The sequence below is a fragment of the Geotrypetes seraphini genome, chromosome 1, assembly GCF_902459505.1.
Source record: "Geotrypetes seraphini chromosome 1, aGeoSer1.1, whole genome shotgun sequence".
In the NCBI taxonomy this organism is placed as follows: Eukaryota; Metazoa; Chordata; class Amphibia; order Gymnophiona; family Dermophiidae; genus Geotrypetes; species Geotrypetes seraphini.
In genome coordinates this window covers 293,727,737-293,745,784 of record NC_047084.1, presented here as the reverse complement: position 1 = coordinate 293,745,784, position 18,048 = coordinate 293,727,737, and the positions used below count along the sequence as shown (strand labels likewise).

The window sequence follows — 18,048 nt, the reverse complement described above, 5'->3', positions numbered from 1 at the left end:
GGTACCTCTGTAGATGCAATTCTCATCAAACATAGGCGTTGGGAATGTAGGCCTTCAAAACCCTGGTCTACGTTACCATCGCCTTTATTTTAAGTTCAATGTTTTTTTTATTGGTTATCAAGTAAACAAAAACAACAGAAAATAAAGAATATCAATAGGATGTGTATCCAACAAGAGTCCAATGTCCATATAAAATGAAAAAGATAAAGGATAAGACAGAACTAGGTCCTGCAAAAGGTGCCGTAGCGTGATTGACACACGATTGGCGTCATTTTTCTAGGCAGCTGCTGATGTAGGTGCATTTTGTAGAATCCAGTCCAAACTAGACAATATTCAGCCAGCAGCAGTCAGAGTTGGATGAAATGATATTCAGTGCCAGCCCCTATTAGGACACTGGCACTAAATAGCCATATCTAGGGCAACTGCCTGGAGTTAGCATTATTCAGCAGCAGTACCAGGCTAGTTACCTAGTAAACGTACAAAAGCTTTTTGCTGTCCTAACTTAACCAGATAATTATCTACCGAATATCGGCGGTGCCCAAGTAACTTCTGGTACCACTCCCGGACCTCGCAAATATTGACTAAATACTGCCTTGGTAATCAGACCAGATGTCCAGAGGCATTACCTGGTTATATCACTGAAACTCCTGTGGGGATCTGATGAGTGCTATCTGCCTTTATGTTCTAACTCTGCTTATACCTTCTGCTGTCTTTTAAGATCTTTTTTCGTGCATTAAGTCAGCATTGTAAGTGCATACTACGGCATAAAGTGTAATACTATTGTTTCTGCTAAAATTGTCTGTTGCTTATTATTATTGCTTTACAAAAAAGCATTAAGTCCGTCAGTCAGTAAGTTGTTAGTATATAGAGAGTTAACTGGGTAGGAGCTTTCCCTTCCCAGGTAACTAGTGCTGAATATTAAACCTACAGCATTTAGGGCTCCTTTTACAAAGGTGCACTAGCGTTTTTAGCGCACACACCGGATTAGCGCGTGTTATAGTGCGTGCTACCCAAAAAACTACTGCCTGCACTAAGCGCGCTTTAAAACCGCTAGCGTACCTTTGTAAAAGGTGCCCTTAGCTTGTTACATTCAGATGTTCTTACCAACTATGTGCTCTGTATTTACAATCAAATGTTTATATATGTGCTTCAGGTATATGTATATTTTTTGTCAGTAAAATTTAGGAAACAGAAGACAGCTTTACACACATTAAGAAAGGGGCCTGAGAGGACCACTGATTTTGGGAGGGAGGTAGCCTGAGACGAACTGCTGATCAGAGCCATTGATCAGGGGGATTGAAGGAGCAGGAGAGAAACCACTGGCCTCAAAGTGGAAAAAAATAGATACCGGGTAAATCTTTGCCAGCAGATGCCCCAACAAAAAAGAGTAGCCATAGTTTTCCAGAGAGAGTTCTATATATTCGAGAGAGAAAGAGTGGCACTTTTGCTCTATGTGAGAGAGAAGAAATGAATGGTATACTAGCTGCTTGTACATGGTAAAGTGAAAAAAGCAAGACAGAAAGCAGCAGAACAGCTTCGCCCCCAACCATTCTGGATAAAATATTCTCTACTTTGTATCTTTTCCATAGTTTTCCTCTTCTATCCTGCCCTTTTTCTATTTCCATTCTTTTTACTCCTGAGTGATATTTAATGGGGAAGTGAAGCAGGCAGATGGAAAACTTTGTGATCCATGGTTATGGTAGTTCGGTCCTTTGGCAGCTTCAATATCTCTTGGATTTCATGTTGATTGTAAGTTTAGAACCTGCTGTTCCAAGTGAAAGTCTCACCTGAAAAAAAGAAGCATATGAAAAATGTATTAAGTTTGTCCAATAAAAAAGGTATCACCTTATTTTTCTTTTCTTTTTTGTTTTCTTTTAAATTTTCTATTCATTATCTTTAAAGTGGACTAATATGGCAGCCATACTACTTTATTCAAGTTGTACCTGTGGAAGCCATTTTGGTGGCTGGCTCAAGATTGTTAGGTTAGGAAGTTAGTGGTTTGGCGAGGGTGACCGGCGCCCAGGTATGGCAGGGAGAGGAGTGGGAAGTGGGGCGGGGGGGGGGGGGAGCTGAGAAGAGAAGGGGTGCTGGCACTTACTGTGCCACTGGGAAGTTATAACTTATTGTTGAAGACTCTTGAATACAAACATTGACTGAGAAGTTATTCAATCTGGAAAATAAAATGTTGATTTTTGATGTGAAACATCCTACAGGAAAATAGTATGATACTACAGGGACTGAGGACATAGAAAGCTGAATTTAGAATAGAAATATGAGATGGATTAATTTTGCTAACTTAGAAACTGTAGGGTCATGAGAATCATCCCATCAATATTTGATAAAGGTTTTAAAATTAGCTGAAGATTTAATACCTATTTTATTCTACAAGTTTTCTGATTTGTGGATAAAATCATTGGTTTTGAAAGATGGGGAACATAGGTCTCAAATAGCACTAGTGGGAGGATGCTTTCTTAGTAAGACTTGACTATTTTACTGCATCTCATTGTCTTTTAGGGTCGTTCGTCCTAAGGCCATGTTTACCATTGGGGTAAAATGGTCAATTTTACAATTAACAAAATTTGTCAATGGACTCCATGTTAATTTAAATAACTTATTATTACACAACATTTCTGAATTCATTTTCTCATATTTGTAGCATAAACATAAAGAGTTCCTTTTACAAAGGTGTGCTAGCGTTTTTAGCGCACGCACAAGATTAGCACGCTAGCCAAAAAACTACCGCCTGCTTAAAAGGAGATGGTAGCGGCTAACGCGTGTGGCATTTTAGCATGCGCTAAAACCGCTAGCGCACCTTTGTAAAAGAAGCCCAAAGAGTCCCACCAACAGGAGAAATTAAGTTGATCCCAATTTTTCCAGTTTTTGGTAACCATTTGCATGGCTATCCCAGTCATGATGGAAAATAATCTACTTTTATATTTGTCCAAAGGAAGTTCAGGTGACAACAATGTACCATTAACGGCCATGTGCTAATTTTCCCATTAGTATAGAAACAGAGAAAATGACAGCAGATAATGGCCATATGGCCCATCCAGTCTGCCTTTCATATCAACCTCTATCTCTTCTTCCCCCTAAGAGATCCCACATGCCTGTCCCATGCTTTCTTGAATTCAGATACAGTTGTCTCCACCACCTCCATTGGGAAACCATTCCATACATCCACCACCCTTTCTGTAAAGAAGTATTTCCTTAGATTACTGTTGAGTCTCTCCCCCTTCAACTTCATCTTATGCTCTCTCATTCCAGAGCTTCCTTTCAATTGAAAGAGACCTGCCTCCTATGCTTTTTAGACCATGGAGATATTTAAATGTCTCAAACATATCTCCTCTCTTTCGTCTTTCTTCCAAATTATACATATTGAGGTCTATGAGTCTTTCTCTGTTTACTTTATGATAAAAACCAATGTCCATTTTATTAGCCACCCTCTGGACTGACTCCAATCTGGTTATATCTTTTTGAAGGTGCTTGTGAGTTCTTACCACCACCCATTATGTAGGCGGTAAGGGCTCACATGCTAAGCATGCACTAATTGGTTAGTGTACAGCAATATAACTGCACTAACTAACTAGCGCAGAATATACCCACTCTCTGCCCCCAGTCCCAGCCCTGCACTAAAAAATAAATTTTATTTTTTAGCAAAGAGATAGCACACACACATATTCAAACATTATTGTGGGCGGCTTCAGTGCGCTCCACAATAAGCCATTTTTTATGCTTTAGTGGTTTAAGGTTGACACCTGGATCCAGATTCACAGGACAGGTTGATTCAGTCCTGGAGTGTACCTTGTTGCAGGGATTTGTAGTTCTGATTTCCCCATTGCATTGCCTAAGAAAAGCAAGACTATATGGCCCAGCTTGTCCTAGAGTAAACCTAGGAGTGGGTCAAGCCTGTCCTTTGAATCTGGAAACAGTTGGCAGCCTTGGCATTAGTGCTTAACAGAGCTTAAATTTGGATGCTTCCTTTTCCTGCAGTGTTCCACTAAGGGCTGGATTCTATAAATGGTGCTAGTATTGGCGGCCACCTAAAAGACGGCCGCTGATCACATGTCAATCACGCAGTGCCGATTGTAGAATCGCAGCTACCTCAAACATAGACACTGAAAATGTAGGCACCTACGTTTGACGTGAATCGTGTCTATGACAGTGCCTAAGGACACGTGTGCTACTACTCCTGATGGCACAATTTTCATGAAAAAGTTTGCAAAAGGGGTCAAACTTGAATCTCCACAATATTCCCCAATGCCAAAAACATTCACCGTTAATATCTGTGCACTCTATATATTTTCATCACCACTCATATTATAACCAATATGGTAAATAAATATTTAATTATTGAATGTGGCCTCAGGTACACCTCCTCCACCATATGATAAAAACTTATATCTGGTGGGACATGTGTGGTCATATCCAACATTAGCCACTCCTACTTTGACCTTAGGTGCCGCCGTAAATGCGATCTAGGCGCCGGTTTTTTAGGTGCTTCTGGGTGCCTATATTTTTTGTTTTAAACAATTTTACGGTGGCTTTTAAATGGCTTTACTGCTTAAGTTATGTGCCTTTTATTGAATGTAGGCCTAAGTGTCATGTGATATATCTGGATTAGGTAATGGCGGAATAGAAATCCCTAATGTAATGTAATGTAATGTAATTATAGATTTAATTACTTGCCTTTCCAAATATGAGCTCAACATGATTTAAAATCAGATACAGTAGATGTTTTTCCAGCCCACAGTTTAATGTGCCTAAACATGCATTTATATGATCTATGTGCCTAGTTAATAAATGGGCCAAAGTGAGAATAATGGAGCTTGTGTTAAATAACATTAAAGTATGATAGTAAATCTAATCATAAGTTGTTTTGGGGTTTTTTTTTTTTTAAAACTTGCTGAAGTAAAGGATAAAATGACTTGCCTAAGGATACAAGTAATATTAGTGGAAGAAGTAACACTTCCCTGCTTCTTGGCCCACTATTCAATCTACTAGGATTCTCTATCATTCTCTTATAAGAACATAAGAATTGCCGCTGCTGGGTCAGACCAGTGGTCCATTGTGCCCAACAGTCCGCTCCCGCCGTGGCCCCTAGGTCAAAGACCAGTGCCCTAACTAAGACCGGCCCTACCTGCGTACCTTTTGGGTCAGCAGGAACTTGTCTAACTTTGTCTTGAATCCCTGGAGGGTGTTTTCCCCTATAACGGCCTCCGGAAGAGCGTTCCAGTTTTTGACCACTATAAGAACATTTTCCACCACTAGCTGCTTAATAAATTTGTGGTTCTAGGCTTAGCCTGTGGGGAGCTAGAGCACCTTGATTCTTCTCTTACAACTGAAAAATTTATTTAGATAGGGCAGTGTTTCTCAACACGTGGTACGCATACCCTTGGAGCTACATAGGCCGCCTGTTGAAGGTACGCGGGCTGGCCGCCACTGGGGATCCTTCCCTGCCTCTCACCGGGGATCCCTGCCTGCTCCCTGCTGAAGCCGCCGGTGCCGGGAATCCCTCTCTGCCTCCCCACCCACTGTGCCACCCCCCACCCCTAATGGAGATTCTTCCACCTCCAGAGCCGACATGCTCCATCAGCATCATCCAGCAGCAACTCCGAGCAGGGACAGGTCAGGGTGCGTGCATCAACTCACACGCCAGCCCACAAGACTTCCCCCCAACATCAATTCTGACATCAGAGAGAAGGTTCTGGGCCAGCCATGCAGCGATTGGCTGGCTTAGAACCTTCTCTCCGACATCAGAATTGACGTTGAGGAGGAAAGGCTTATGAGCCGGCCACGTGCAGCTTGTGAGTCGATACACACGCTCTGGCCCATCCCTGCACGGAGTTGCTGCTGGATGCTACTGATGGAGTGTTTCGGCTCTGGTGAGGTGGCAGGGTTGGCTTCGGGGGTGAGGGTTGGTGCAGTGAGTGGGCAGACATGGAGGGGTCCCCGGTGGCAGCAGTTTCAGCTGGGGGCAGGCAGGGATCCCCGGTGGCACCTGCGGCTTCTGTGGACAGTTCGGGGGGGAGGGGCATGAACTCGACACAGAAGGAAGGGAAGGACCATGAACATGGGAGCACTAACTTGGGACATAGGAGGGAGGGAATAGAAAGGGAGAATTGATGGGCATGAGTGTGTGAGTGAGAGATGGTGCACATGGGGAAAGGAAGAAAGGAAAATTGGGCATAGAGAGGAGGGAGGTAGAGATGCATGGGGAATAGAAGGATGAGAGGGAGAAATGCTGGATATAGTGGTGGAGAGGACAGATTGAAGGGGATGCAAGGGGGAGGAATGTTGGACATAGTGATGGAGGGAGAAATGTGGCATTGTGCTGGAGAGGGCAGATAGAAGGAGAAATAGGCATGGGGCTCATGGGCAGTGGTGGAAAATGCTGCACATGATCCGGGGGATGAGAGAGGGAGAAACATTGGATGTGGCAGGAGAGGGGGAGACATATTGGCAATAAGGGTAGAGGAGAGAGGAAGAAAATTTGGATTCATGGAGGAACAGAGAGAGAGAGATGTTGGTTGGGGAAGGGAATTGGGTCCGGCGGAGAGGAAGTGTGCAGGAGACAGAAAGAAAGGCATATCGGATGCACAGTCAGAAAGAAATACAACCAGACTCATGAAATCACCAGACAACAAAGGTAGGAAAAATAATTTTATTTTCAATTTAGTGATCAAAATGTGTCAGTTTTGTGAATTTATATCTGCTGTCTATATTTTGCTCTATATTTGTCTATTTTTCTATAGTTGTTACTGATTGCATATTTTAAAGTCATCTGCCTTGATCTCTGAAAAAAAACCTGAATATAAATAATAATTAACATTTTCTGTGCGCACAGTGTGCTTTATGTTTTTTTTTAATTTTGTGGTTTAATAAGATTATATTGTGTGTATATGAAAATGGATGGAAGAAATTGCTTTACAATTAGTACTATTATTATGGGGGTAGGATCAGGGCAGGTCTGGGATGGGTACTTGGTTGGTGTTTGGGTTGTTTTTTTTTCAAATTCTTTATTCATTTTCAAATTTACAATAAGTGTAATAATATATCCAAACAAATTAACAATAAATATAACACTTAATAATCATCAATGGTACAAATAATATGCTCTTATCTCCCACCCTTCCCACCCTTTCTTATCATATAATCAATACCTTATACAATATGTAACAATAAATTTACCCTCCCCTCTCCCCCTCATAATCAAACTTGTAAATTTAAGGAAAAAAATAAAAAATAAAATGTCATCTAATCGGTACAATACTTTGTAAATGGCTCCCACACATCCTGAAATTTCCTGAAAAAAACTCGCTGTATTGCAATAAATCTTTCCATTTTATAAACATGACATAAGGAATTCCACCAGAAATTATAATTTAATCTACTCCAATTTTTCCAATTATATGTAATTTGTTGAATGGCAACCCCAGTCATTATAAGTAATAATTTGTTATTATTTGTAGAAATCTGACTTTTTGCTCTCATTGCCATACCAAATAGCACAGTATCATATGATAATGCCACTGGGTTATCTAATAAACAATTAATTTGGTCCCAAATTGATTTCCAGAAATTCATAATAAATGGACAATAGAATAATAAATGATCTAAAGTCCCTGCTTCGAGATGACAGTGCCAACATTTATTAGACTTAGAGCTGTCCAATTCTCAGACCAGTGTTTAGTTTCTTTTTAATAAATCCATTCAGCAATTTATACCACTGGGCGGCCTGGTGACCCAAGAAGTCCGCCTGAAAGCATAAGAACTCCATACTAAAATGATTACTAAGGTTTTTCCATTCAGGGAACCCCACCTGAATGGCTTGCTTCAGTTGCAACCATCTAAAACATTCTGATTTATTAAGACCATATTTATGTTGCAACTGTGAAAATTCAAGCAGTTTACCATTAGAGATAACATCATCTAATAAACGTATTCCTGCTATCATCCAATGCTTCCAGGCGAGCCTTTCTCCGCCAATTTGAATCTTGGAGTTCAGCCATATAGATAGATTTGTGAATTGGAATTGTTGTTAAATTACTTACATAATGCAATGTTTTCCATGTATCAGCTAATATTCTGTTATATTTACTATAACTAGGCATTTTGATACTGAGCACATGACAAAGGCGCAAAGGGGACATGAGTTGCCATTCAAGCCACAACCAATCTGGGAGTTTTTCCAAGAACTCTGGGATGACCCAATATATACCCTGGCGCAAAATATAGGCTTGATGATACCTATAAAAATTGAGAAAATTTACCCCTCCCTTTGAAATTGGCCTTTGTAAAGATATCAAGGCTACTCTGGGAGTTTTACCCAGCCAAATAAATTTTATGAGAATACTATTTAATTTTTTATAAAAGGACCCTTGAAAATAAACTGGCAACATACCCATCTGATAACAAACCACAGGCAAGATCATCATCTTAATAGTTTGGATTCTCCCCCACCATGAAAGATATAAAGGATTCCATTGCTCACACATTTCTGTGACCTTCTGTAATAACGATTTTTCATTTATTTTTATTGTTTCTTCCATTGTATTTTTAATCAAAATGCCTAAATATTTTATTCCATCTTCCCTCCATAAAAAGGGAAATGAATCAAACAAACCTTTTATACAATGGACATTGAGTGGAAGAATTTCTGTTTTACTCCAATTTATCTTGTAACCTGAAAATTTTCCAAATTTCTCAATCATTTCAAGTAAGCAAGGAATAGTTGTCTCAGGATTTCTCAAATAGAGCAATATATCATCTGGGTAAGCCGAGACCTTATATTCCTGATCTCTACGAGGAATACCCTGAATCTCATCTGTTTGCTGAATAGCTAGTAACAGAGGTTCCAATACAATATCAAAAAGCAGAGGAGATAAAGGACAGACTTGTCTAACCCCCCTCTGCAACCTAAAGCCATCTAAGAAATTATTATTAATATACAATTTAGCAACAGGGGAGCTATACAATGTTTGAACCATTTGTATAAATCCTGAACCAATACCAAACCATTCCAACGCTTGATACATGAAGGTCCATTCAACACGATCAAAGGCCTTCTCTGCATCAAGGGACACAGAAAAAGCTGGATCATATAAGGCTTTTGATAAATTCAACATATGCAAGGCAAGTCTAGTGTTATTAGAAGAATGTCTTTGAGCAACGAATCCAGTTTGGTGCATCCCAATAATAAAAGGGAGAGCTTTAGCCAAACGTATTGCTAAAGTTTTAGCTTTAAAGTTTTCCATCAACATGAATTAAAGAAATAGGCCTGTAATTTGAAACCAGAGTGGGATCTTTATTTGGCTTTGGCAAGACTATAGTTAATGATTCCGCCATGGTACCTGTAATACAACCATTAGTTAGTTGATTCTGATATAAATTTAGTAAATATGGTAATAGAGTAATTTGGAATGATTTATAAAACTCTACTGTAAAACCATCTCCACCTGGAGCGGATTCAACTCTAAGGGACTTCAATGCTGCTTGCAATTCCTTAATTGATATTGGCTATTATTATGGGGGTGGGATCAGGGCGGGTCTGGGATGGGTACTCGGTTGGTATTTGTTAGGCTTAAGGGGGTACTTAGCTTGAAGAAATTGAGAAACACTGAGATAGGGCTTAATATTCAAGGGATATATGCCCCTAATTTTGAGAATTATGCTCCTAAATTGACCTCTCAGAAAATTTACTAAGGCTGAGTACTTAAATTTATACTCAAAATTTCACTTAACTAAATTTAGAATCATCAAAAGTGGGTGGCAAGAGTAGTAGATTTACCCCCCCCCCCTCTCTCTTTTACTAAGCCACAGTTGAGGTTTCTACCGTGGCCTGAAACGCTAAATGATCCGATGCTGCTCCGACACACATTTGAGAATCAGAGCATTTAGAGCCCCTGGCTATACCTTCCCTGAAAATAATAGGCACAAGAAGATCTGACATGTTTTCTGTAATTGGCCCTCAATGGTGGAACTCTTTACCACAATTTATTAAAAATGAAAAAGATCTCTCCTCCTTTAAAAAATCCCCAAAACTCATCTTTTTAAAGATGCTTTCAACACTTAATCTTAGACTTGCTTAATATTTAAAAATTTTTAACTACCCCTTTTCCCTGTTTTTTTCCCATCTTTGTTTTTCCACCAAAAAAAATAGTTGTAACTTTTCCCCTCCTTCCCCCCCAATTCTAGTTTGTCTTGTTTTTAAAATTAATGTCTTTGGACTTGTCTTTTTATAATTTTACTTTCTATTATATTCTGTACATCGCTTTGCAAACAGATTTAGCGATTCATCAAATATTAATAAACTTGAAATTTGAAACCTCTACTGCGGCTTAGTAAAAATAGTGAAGAGAAAAAAATATAAGAGCTTTTTACTGATTTTGAGCACTAGGCTCACAAATTAGATCCATTAATCTAGGCACATGAATGGCAGACTTAAATATATAAGGACTAGTCTTTAAGCCCGTTACATTAACTGGTACTAGAATAGATGTATGGGTCTGTCTTTCTTTGTTTCTCTCTCTCTCCTTGGCCGCTTTCTGTCTGTCTGTCTTTATTTCTTTTTGTCTCTAATTCACTGGATTTTTATTTACTTATTTGTGTGTATGTGTGACCTTGTTCCAAGCCCCCTTTTAACTCTTTCCTCACTGCACCTGTTAGCTTCCTCGTACCCCAGTTAGGAAAAACAGGCTGAGAATCAGGAAGTCAAGGTTCCCAAATATCATTTTGTTTCTGCTACATGAGCTGGAAAGTTCCTAGTGTAGGCGCCAGCATTAAATCCAAAATCCCCTCTCCCCCCCCTCCAGTGGGGCAAGCCACTTCTCTCCCTGCCTTCTGGCCCTGGGGCTGAATGACCTTAAGGGCCTGGTACTTCGGTTTCTAAATCTCGTACTGATCTCGGGTTTCCCCCAGCACATCTGAGCCCTGAGCTGGGAGATCCAGGAGAAAGTCATCCCCGAGACCGGGAGGCTGCACAGGCTGAGCGTGGCCCCTATCTGCCAGGCCTCACCTTGCACAGTTGCTGCCCCTGGGAAAGAGCTTTGAACGGGAAGCATAGAAACATAGAAAATGACGGCAGAAAAGGGCCATAGCCCATCAAGTCTGCCCACTCTAACAACCCTCCCCCAAGCTACACTCTATCAATCCTCCCCAAGCTGCCCTCCTCTACGCTATCCTCGTAGGGATCCGACCCTCTATGTTACCCTCGTAGGGATCCGACATGGGCATCCCATTTATTCTTAAAATCTTGTATGCTGCTGGCTACGATCACCTGTTTCGGGAGTTCGTTCCAATGGTCTACCACTCTTTCTGTGAAGAAGTACTTCCTGGTATCCCCATGAAATTTCCCCCCCCCCCCTGATTTTCAGTGGATGTCCCCTTGTGGACGAGGGTCCTTTTAGAAGGAAAACGTCGTCTTCCACCTCTATGCGACCAGTGATGTACTTAAATGTTTCTATCATATCTCCCCTCTCCCTGCGTTCTTCGAGAGAGTATAGCCGCACTGGTTACGCTTTCGGTAACTTGCAAAGCCGGAGGAAGTGATGTCATCATGGCAGCCTAGAGCAGTAGCTTCACTGCCCCCGATGCTTTTTTAGGCTGTGTTTGGGTAAATCTCCGTGCACCCACGCAAAACAATGCTCCTGCTTCAGGGGAATCTGCTGAGAGCGGTGGCAATGCGCAAGAAGCAGACAGATCTTAAAGCTTTTTCTTCGCCACTCTCAAGTGGGCCATCAAAGCCCGATACAAAGATGGCGGGGGAGTGTGGATATCGTAAAGTTCGGGGTTGCCATGGTGAGGGGCAGAGGCTGGAGGCAGGCTGGAAGGAGGAGACTGACGTTTGAGGCTCGAGAAGGCGACGGCAGGACTCCGCGTTCGCTCCCTCAACCGCCTGAGATGACGTAGTTAGCGCGCATGCGCACTCTTGCCGGCAAAGCGTGACAGAACAGGGATCAGGGAAGCACGCGGTGAGAGTGCGCATGCGCGCTTAGCGTTTTATTATTATAGATAATTCTTAAGCTTCTAAATTAAGATGAATTTTCAGCTGAAAACTTAAGCTCCTTAGTTTGGCTGATAATAGGGCAAGTTTAAGAGCCTAAATATAGGTGCTCAACCTTTTTTTAATATTGGTCCAATAATTGATGGCAGCCAATAAAGACCAAACTGATTCATACACTGTGATCAGCTGAGATTCTTCCAGTTTCAGTGGATCATCATATAATTTCCCACATGCAACCCAGTGCTGATTCTACATCCCTTATTTTACCTCCCACCCCCCCCCCCTCACCATCACTACCACCACTACCATGCTTATCTTGTCTTTTATCAGATCACTCATCACTGGCTTCCATGCCCATTATAAATGTGTCTAAAACCTGTTTAAAATGCTGGCCTCCACAACCTGTAATGTAGACCATCTTAAAGCGTGTTACCTTCAATTTTAGGTTTTGGCGTTTAAGCGTTTTTTGGCACCAAAATTCTGACTGTGCCCTTCTTCAATTTTTCCCAATCTTTTTTCAAAGTTCTTCAGAAGCTTCAAAACATATCGTTTTGCCTTAAAACTGGCAGAGATGGTATCCTCGGGCTCCTTTGTCTCTAATTCTTGTCAGGATTGCGCAAATTGCACGCCCAAAGAGTGTCCTTGCACCACTTCCTGTGCAGCATGTGAAGGAAGGTGGGAGCTTCTGGCTTAGCCTCCTCGTTATGCTCTAGGGCTGAAGAACGGGTGTGAAGCCCATTAGTTCAGGCCATTTTTCTTGAATATGTATGCCTTTGTTAATTTCATGAAGCATGCAATTTAGAAAACAGTCTTTATACCTGGTCTTCATGGAATATAAAATTCCTTGGTCACAATGAGTGGGAAGTAAATGGCAGAAACATTATTTTTCACAAGAAGTTCTTGAGGTGGATGTGCAGAGCTGATGTCTAAAACTAGTAAAACTTCACAATTTTCTTCCTATGTAGCTTCTCTACAATGAGCTCTTGCTGTTGGCACAAAGTGGTTATGGAACCAATCACTAAGGGGTCCTTTTATCAAGCCGTGCTAGCGGGGTTAGCGCGTCAGATATTTCATCTCGCGTTAACCCCCGTGGCCGGCTAAACAACTAATGCCTGCTTAATGCAGGCGTTAGCAGCTAGCACAGCAGGCGGTTTAATGCGCATTCAACCCCTACTACAGCTTGATAAAAGGACCCCTAAATGTTTCTCTGGTCACCCATACTTTCTTGTTAGCATAATAGTCCACAGTCAGATGACATACACCCTACAAACATTGGGTATGTTGACTTTTTCCAATCATTGCCAACTTTAATTTGTGTGTGCCCACAGCATTGGTACATGCAAGAACAGTTACCTTGTCCTTTGTTTCCTTAAAACCATATGGTGCTCATTCATCAGCTGTTGTCAGTGTTTTTCTAGGAACACATAGTGCCAGTAGAGAGAATTGTAAATTTGTTCAGAACCAAGGTTTCCATCAAATATCCTCTTAGCAAATTCATCAATGTAACTTTCAGCTGTCTTGTAATCAGCAGAAGCTTTTTCACCATAGATTTTTGGATGTTTAACACCATGGCACTTCTTACATTCTTACACTCACTGTCATTGTTTAGTTCTTGATGGTATTTTTGGCTTGCTTCATTATCATCAAACCAGTCATTGTCATATGTTTGCCGAACTCACTCATTCGGTACACAGTCTAAATCCCTATGCAGTGTTTTTCTGGTTTTAATTAATTTCTGTTCATCACTCTCACTGTAAACTTCAACAACTTATCTTTATGTTTCTTTAAGTCATAGATGGTGGTTGTTCCCACATCATATTCTTCAGTCAACCGTTGTACAGACACATCTTTATTAAGTTTCTTCAATACTTCAACTTTCCATGCTACTGACAGAGATAAACACTTTCTTTTCTGCATCTCATAACATAACAAATTCACGTATATACCGCATTAACCTCTCAGTTTAGCATGGTTAACAAGAATCAAGAGACTGTAGAAGCACCGTGTATTATAATCACATTCAGAAGCATTTGTCAAAAAGTAGGTGGAATCTGTATCTCTCTCTGCCATTTTTTAACCCTCTGACCTTTTCTGCTTCTCACTGCCATCCTGGAATCTCAGCTCTCCACTTTCTAGCCCTCTGACCTGAATTGCACAGAGTTCAGATGAAACCCATGCACCTGCATGGGTTTCAGCATGTGTCACATTAAGGATATTGATGACTTCCAGTTTGCATTAAATTTCAGCTTTTGGAGCTTTTCAGCTTGCAGAATTTCGAATAAAGGATCTTGTACCTGTACCATTGTTGTTACATTTTTTTGAACATGCCATTTGTCAAACACAAAATAATGCTTTACATGCTACTGTTTTAGGAAAACCTGACATCTTTACTGAATTTTACTGGTAGGAATTGTTTTCAAGTTCACTAATAGAGAGAAAAAAGTAATAAAGGATTGCTTGGTTTGGATATTATGTGTTTTATTAGATGTGTCTGCTGTTAATCTAAATTTTCTTTTTGTAGGACACCTATGCTGCGATCTCACCCTAGACTAGTTCTTCCAGTGCATAGCCTTGTGTGCCTTGCTGCCTTTGGGTTGGCGCTTCCATTAGCTATCAGCCTTTTCCCCCAGATGTCTGAGGTCAGTAAAATCTTAGCTCTGTTTTAACAAAATGATGAAAATCAGCTACTGTCATAGATCAGCAAAGGTGAGTGATGTGACAGCTTTGATATGACTAAAATTATATATATTACATTACATTACATTAGGGATTTCTATTCCGCCATTACCTTGCAGTTCAAGGCGGATTACAAAAGAATTATCCAAGATGTATTACAAGAACTTACAAAAAAAAAAAATTGGTCATTTTCAAAAAGAGTGAGAAATGGGTAAGGTTATTTGTTTGGGGTAGTTGGCTTTAGTGATAGGTGGAGTTTGAGACTTGCGGTATTATTTCTTTTTTCTGAGTTTTCTTGAAGAGTATGGTCTTTATTTCTTTTCTAAAAGTCTGGTAGTCGAGGGATGCCGTCTGTAGATTGGCGATTTGGTTGTCTAATTTGGCTGTTTGAGTGGCCAGGAGGCCATCATATAGTTTTTTCCGTTTGACCTCCTTAATTGGGGGGTATGAGAATGGGGTGTGAGTTATAGACAAAGTAAATGCAGTAGTAACACTGTTACTATTTTAGTACCAAGTTACTCAATTCCAGGGGTGAGATTTTCTTTTGGTCAGTCCTGATTTTATACTTAAATGGCAAAGCAGTGTGGTATTTGTAGTCCCTTGTCCTAACCATTAAAATCACTGCTGACATTTCCTAATGTATCCAAAAAGGAATAGTCAGATGTAGGTAATGTCATATATTTGATATATTGCCTTTCTGTGGTACAACAAAAGCAGTTTACATATTAAGTACAGGTACTTTCTTTGTCCATAGTGGGCTCACAATCTAAGGTTTGTGTTTTTTTGTTTGGTTGTGTACCTGGGGCAATGAAGAGGTATCTGGGATGACATCAACTCGTAGGTCTGGAACTGGTTAACTTGGTAGCTCTGTATTTAGATTTTTATCAGTACACTGAAATGCCAATTCTGTAACTGTGGGCATGTAGTTATACTCACCTTGCCTGCATAAGTGCACAGGAAAGGGGTCCTTATGCATGTAAGTGCATTATATACTATAAATTAGTATGTAAGTGTATTGGCACGTAACTGCATGAGGGTATAAATATGGGCGAAGCAAGGACAGAACATGGGCGTGTCTTGCATTTACATGAGTAACTTAACAGAGTAATGTCAGTTCCGTGCATGACATGTTGCACGTATGTATGACATGGCATAAGTGAGCTGCTTGTGCACAGAGATGCTATTTGAGCAGTGTCTAGGGGCTACTCAATCAGTCAGGTTTTCAGGATATCCACAATAAATATTCATGAAAGATATTTTTCATATTTTGTTAACAGTGCACATTCTTCCTAAAAACGTGCATACTATTAGCAATATTGCCCCTGTAATGAAAAACTAAAGAAAAAAAAAAAAAATAAACACAATGAAAATTCCCATGTCATTGGAAATGAAACAACATAAATATTTGTTGGCTGCAACTCTTAATATGAACTACCAATGATCATAACCACATGAAAAAACATAGAAAATGATATTATTTTTAAGAAATTTAAATTTTTCAAGGTACTAAAGTTCACATGAATATTGCTGTATGTGTATATTAAAAGAAAAAAACTTTTTGTCTATCTGAGTTACCATGGTTACACTACTTTAATTGAATAGATAAGGACGGCATTAAACAGGTACAGCACAGATGGTATTAGAGATGTGTAGCTAATGTAGCTTCCTCTCATCTCTTCCTCCACAAATTAATGCAGGCCCCAGACATTCAAGGGTGAGACCTTGTCTGTGAAAAATAATCTTAGCAATTAAACATAGGGCTCCTTTTACTAAGCTGCGCTAGCGGTTTTAGTGCACGCTTAGCACGCGCTGCATTGCCGCACATGCTAGACGCTAACGCTACCATTGAGCTAGCGTTAGTTCTTGGCGCTTAGTGCGGGGGGGGGGGGGGCAGCGTGCGCTAAAAACGCTACTGCAGCTTAGTAAAAGAGGAGGATAGTCAACTTTATATAGTAAGGATGTTTTGTCAAAGTTTTGTTGTGATTTTACTAAATACACAGAAGATTGACTAATCAGGTTATTTTTTTTTATTATTATTTATTTATCATTTTAATACATCCTATATATAAAGATGTTTAAGGCAAATACAGAAATATAATACTCTCTTAGTCATAACATAAACTAAGAACTGAAATTTAAACATCCATAATAAATCTTCTAATACAGTCCACTACCTGGAGAGAGGAGACAAGATGAAATAAAGCCCCTCGGGAAAGGGGACATATACAAAAGAAAATAAAATCAGGTTATTTTTTATTGTTATTATTAATGACAATATATTAGCAATTTTATAAATGCTTTAAGTTTAAACTTATTTAGAAAGTAGTGTTTTGAAGTGGAAGAATAAGAAACTATCAAGGAGTCCTTTTACACAATGAGAATTCAAGGGTAAAGATGCATGTTTTCTCCTGATTGTAAATGCCAGTCAAATGTAGAGCAGGAAGACATTATTTTATTCATATAGTAACATTTGTTGTACCACCTATCAGTCAAAAAGTAGCAAGGTGGTATACAACTGAAATGTGAGAGTGGACAAAAATAACAATAACTTCAAAAATACTACGACAGGCAATATAGGGAAAGCAGATGATTGCACAATGATAACCAATGACATATTAACAGAAAACAGTAAGGTGAGAAGAGCTCGCATGCTAGAATTTCTGTCCCTAAAGAATATCACCCTAAATCATTACACCAGTCTGAAGCCACATGTGAAAGAGAACATGACCAAATGGGCATGCAAGGAGGTTTAGGAGAAGGGAGATATGAAATAGAGCGGGAGGTATTATGAAAAGTTGAAGTATCAGGCAGGGATATTATGGGAGTGGCCTAAGGGATCTGGCCAATCAGAATTCTAGGCCACTCCCAGTGCATTCCAAATGCACTGAGAGCGAGGCCTATGATTCCGGTTAGCCCAGGCACCTAAGGCTGCTCCTATGGGAGGGGTCTTAAGTGCATGGGCCAATCAGAGCCTCAGGCCCCTCCCCAGTGCATCCCACGATACATTCAGTTAAGGTGGACCTGCTGGCCGGAGGGAGTAAGCATCCCTCTGGTCAGCCAACTAAAAAATGAACTTGTGGGGTCCGGGTGGGCTGGGGGGTCGGGGTGCTGGGTGATGTCTTGAGGGAGTGGGGGTTTCTGGCAGAAGGGCCTGGCCATCCCTCCTGCTGGGCTGACTGGATGGGTCACTTGGCCTTTAACTGCCGTCATGTTTCTATCTGATGTCGTTATCAATGTTACATCACTTAGTTGATTAACCACATAAAGTTTTTGCAGGTCTAACTTATCTCACTCTTCTAAAGAGAAATAACATTCATTTTTAGATTTTATTGTCGTGCATTTATACTCATTGACTGCGTTTCAGTGGGAAA

The 18,048-nt window shown here is 40.3% G+C and overlaps 1 protein-coding gene across 6 annotated transcripts in view; it reads left to right on the top strand.

Annotated features, from left to right (window-relative positions):
- Positions 1–18,048, top strand: part of SFXN5 (sideroflexin 5) — a 534,682-nt gene that overhangs the window by 342,732 nt on the left and 173,902 nt on the right. For all 6 annotated transcript variants that reach the window (XM_033953624.1, XM_033953617.1, XM_033953601.1 and 3 more), the window contains one exon: positions 14,523–14,640. In XM_033953624.1, coding sequence (XP_033809515.1) covers positions 14,523–14,640 — 118 coding nt within the window. The remainder of the gene's footprint in view (positions 1–14,522; positions 14,641–18,048) is intronic.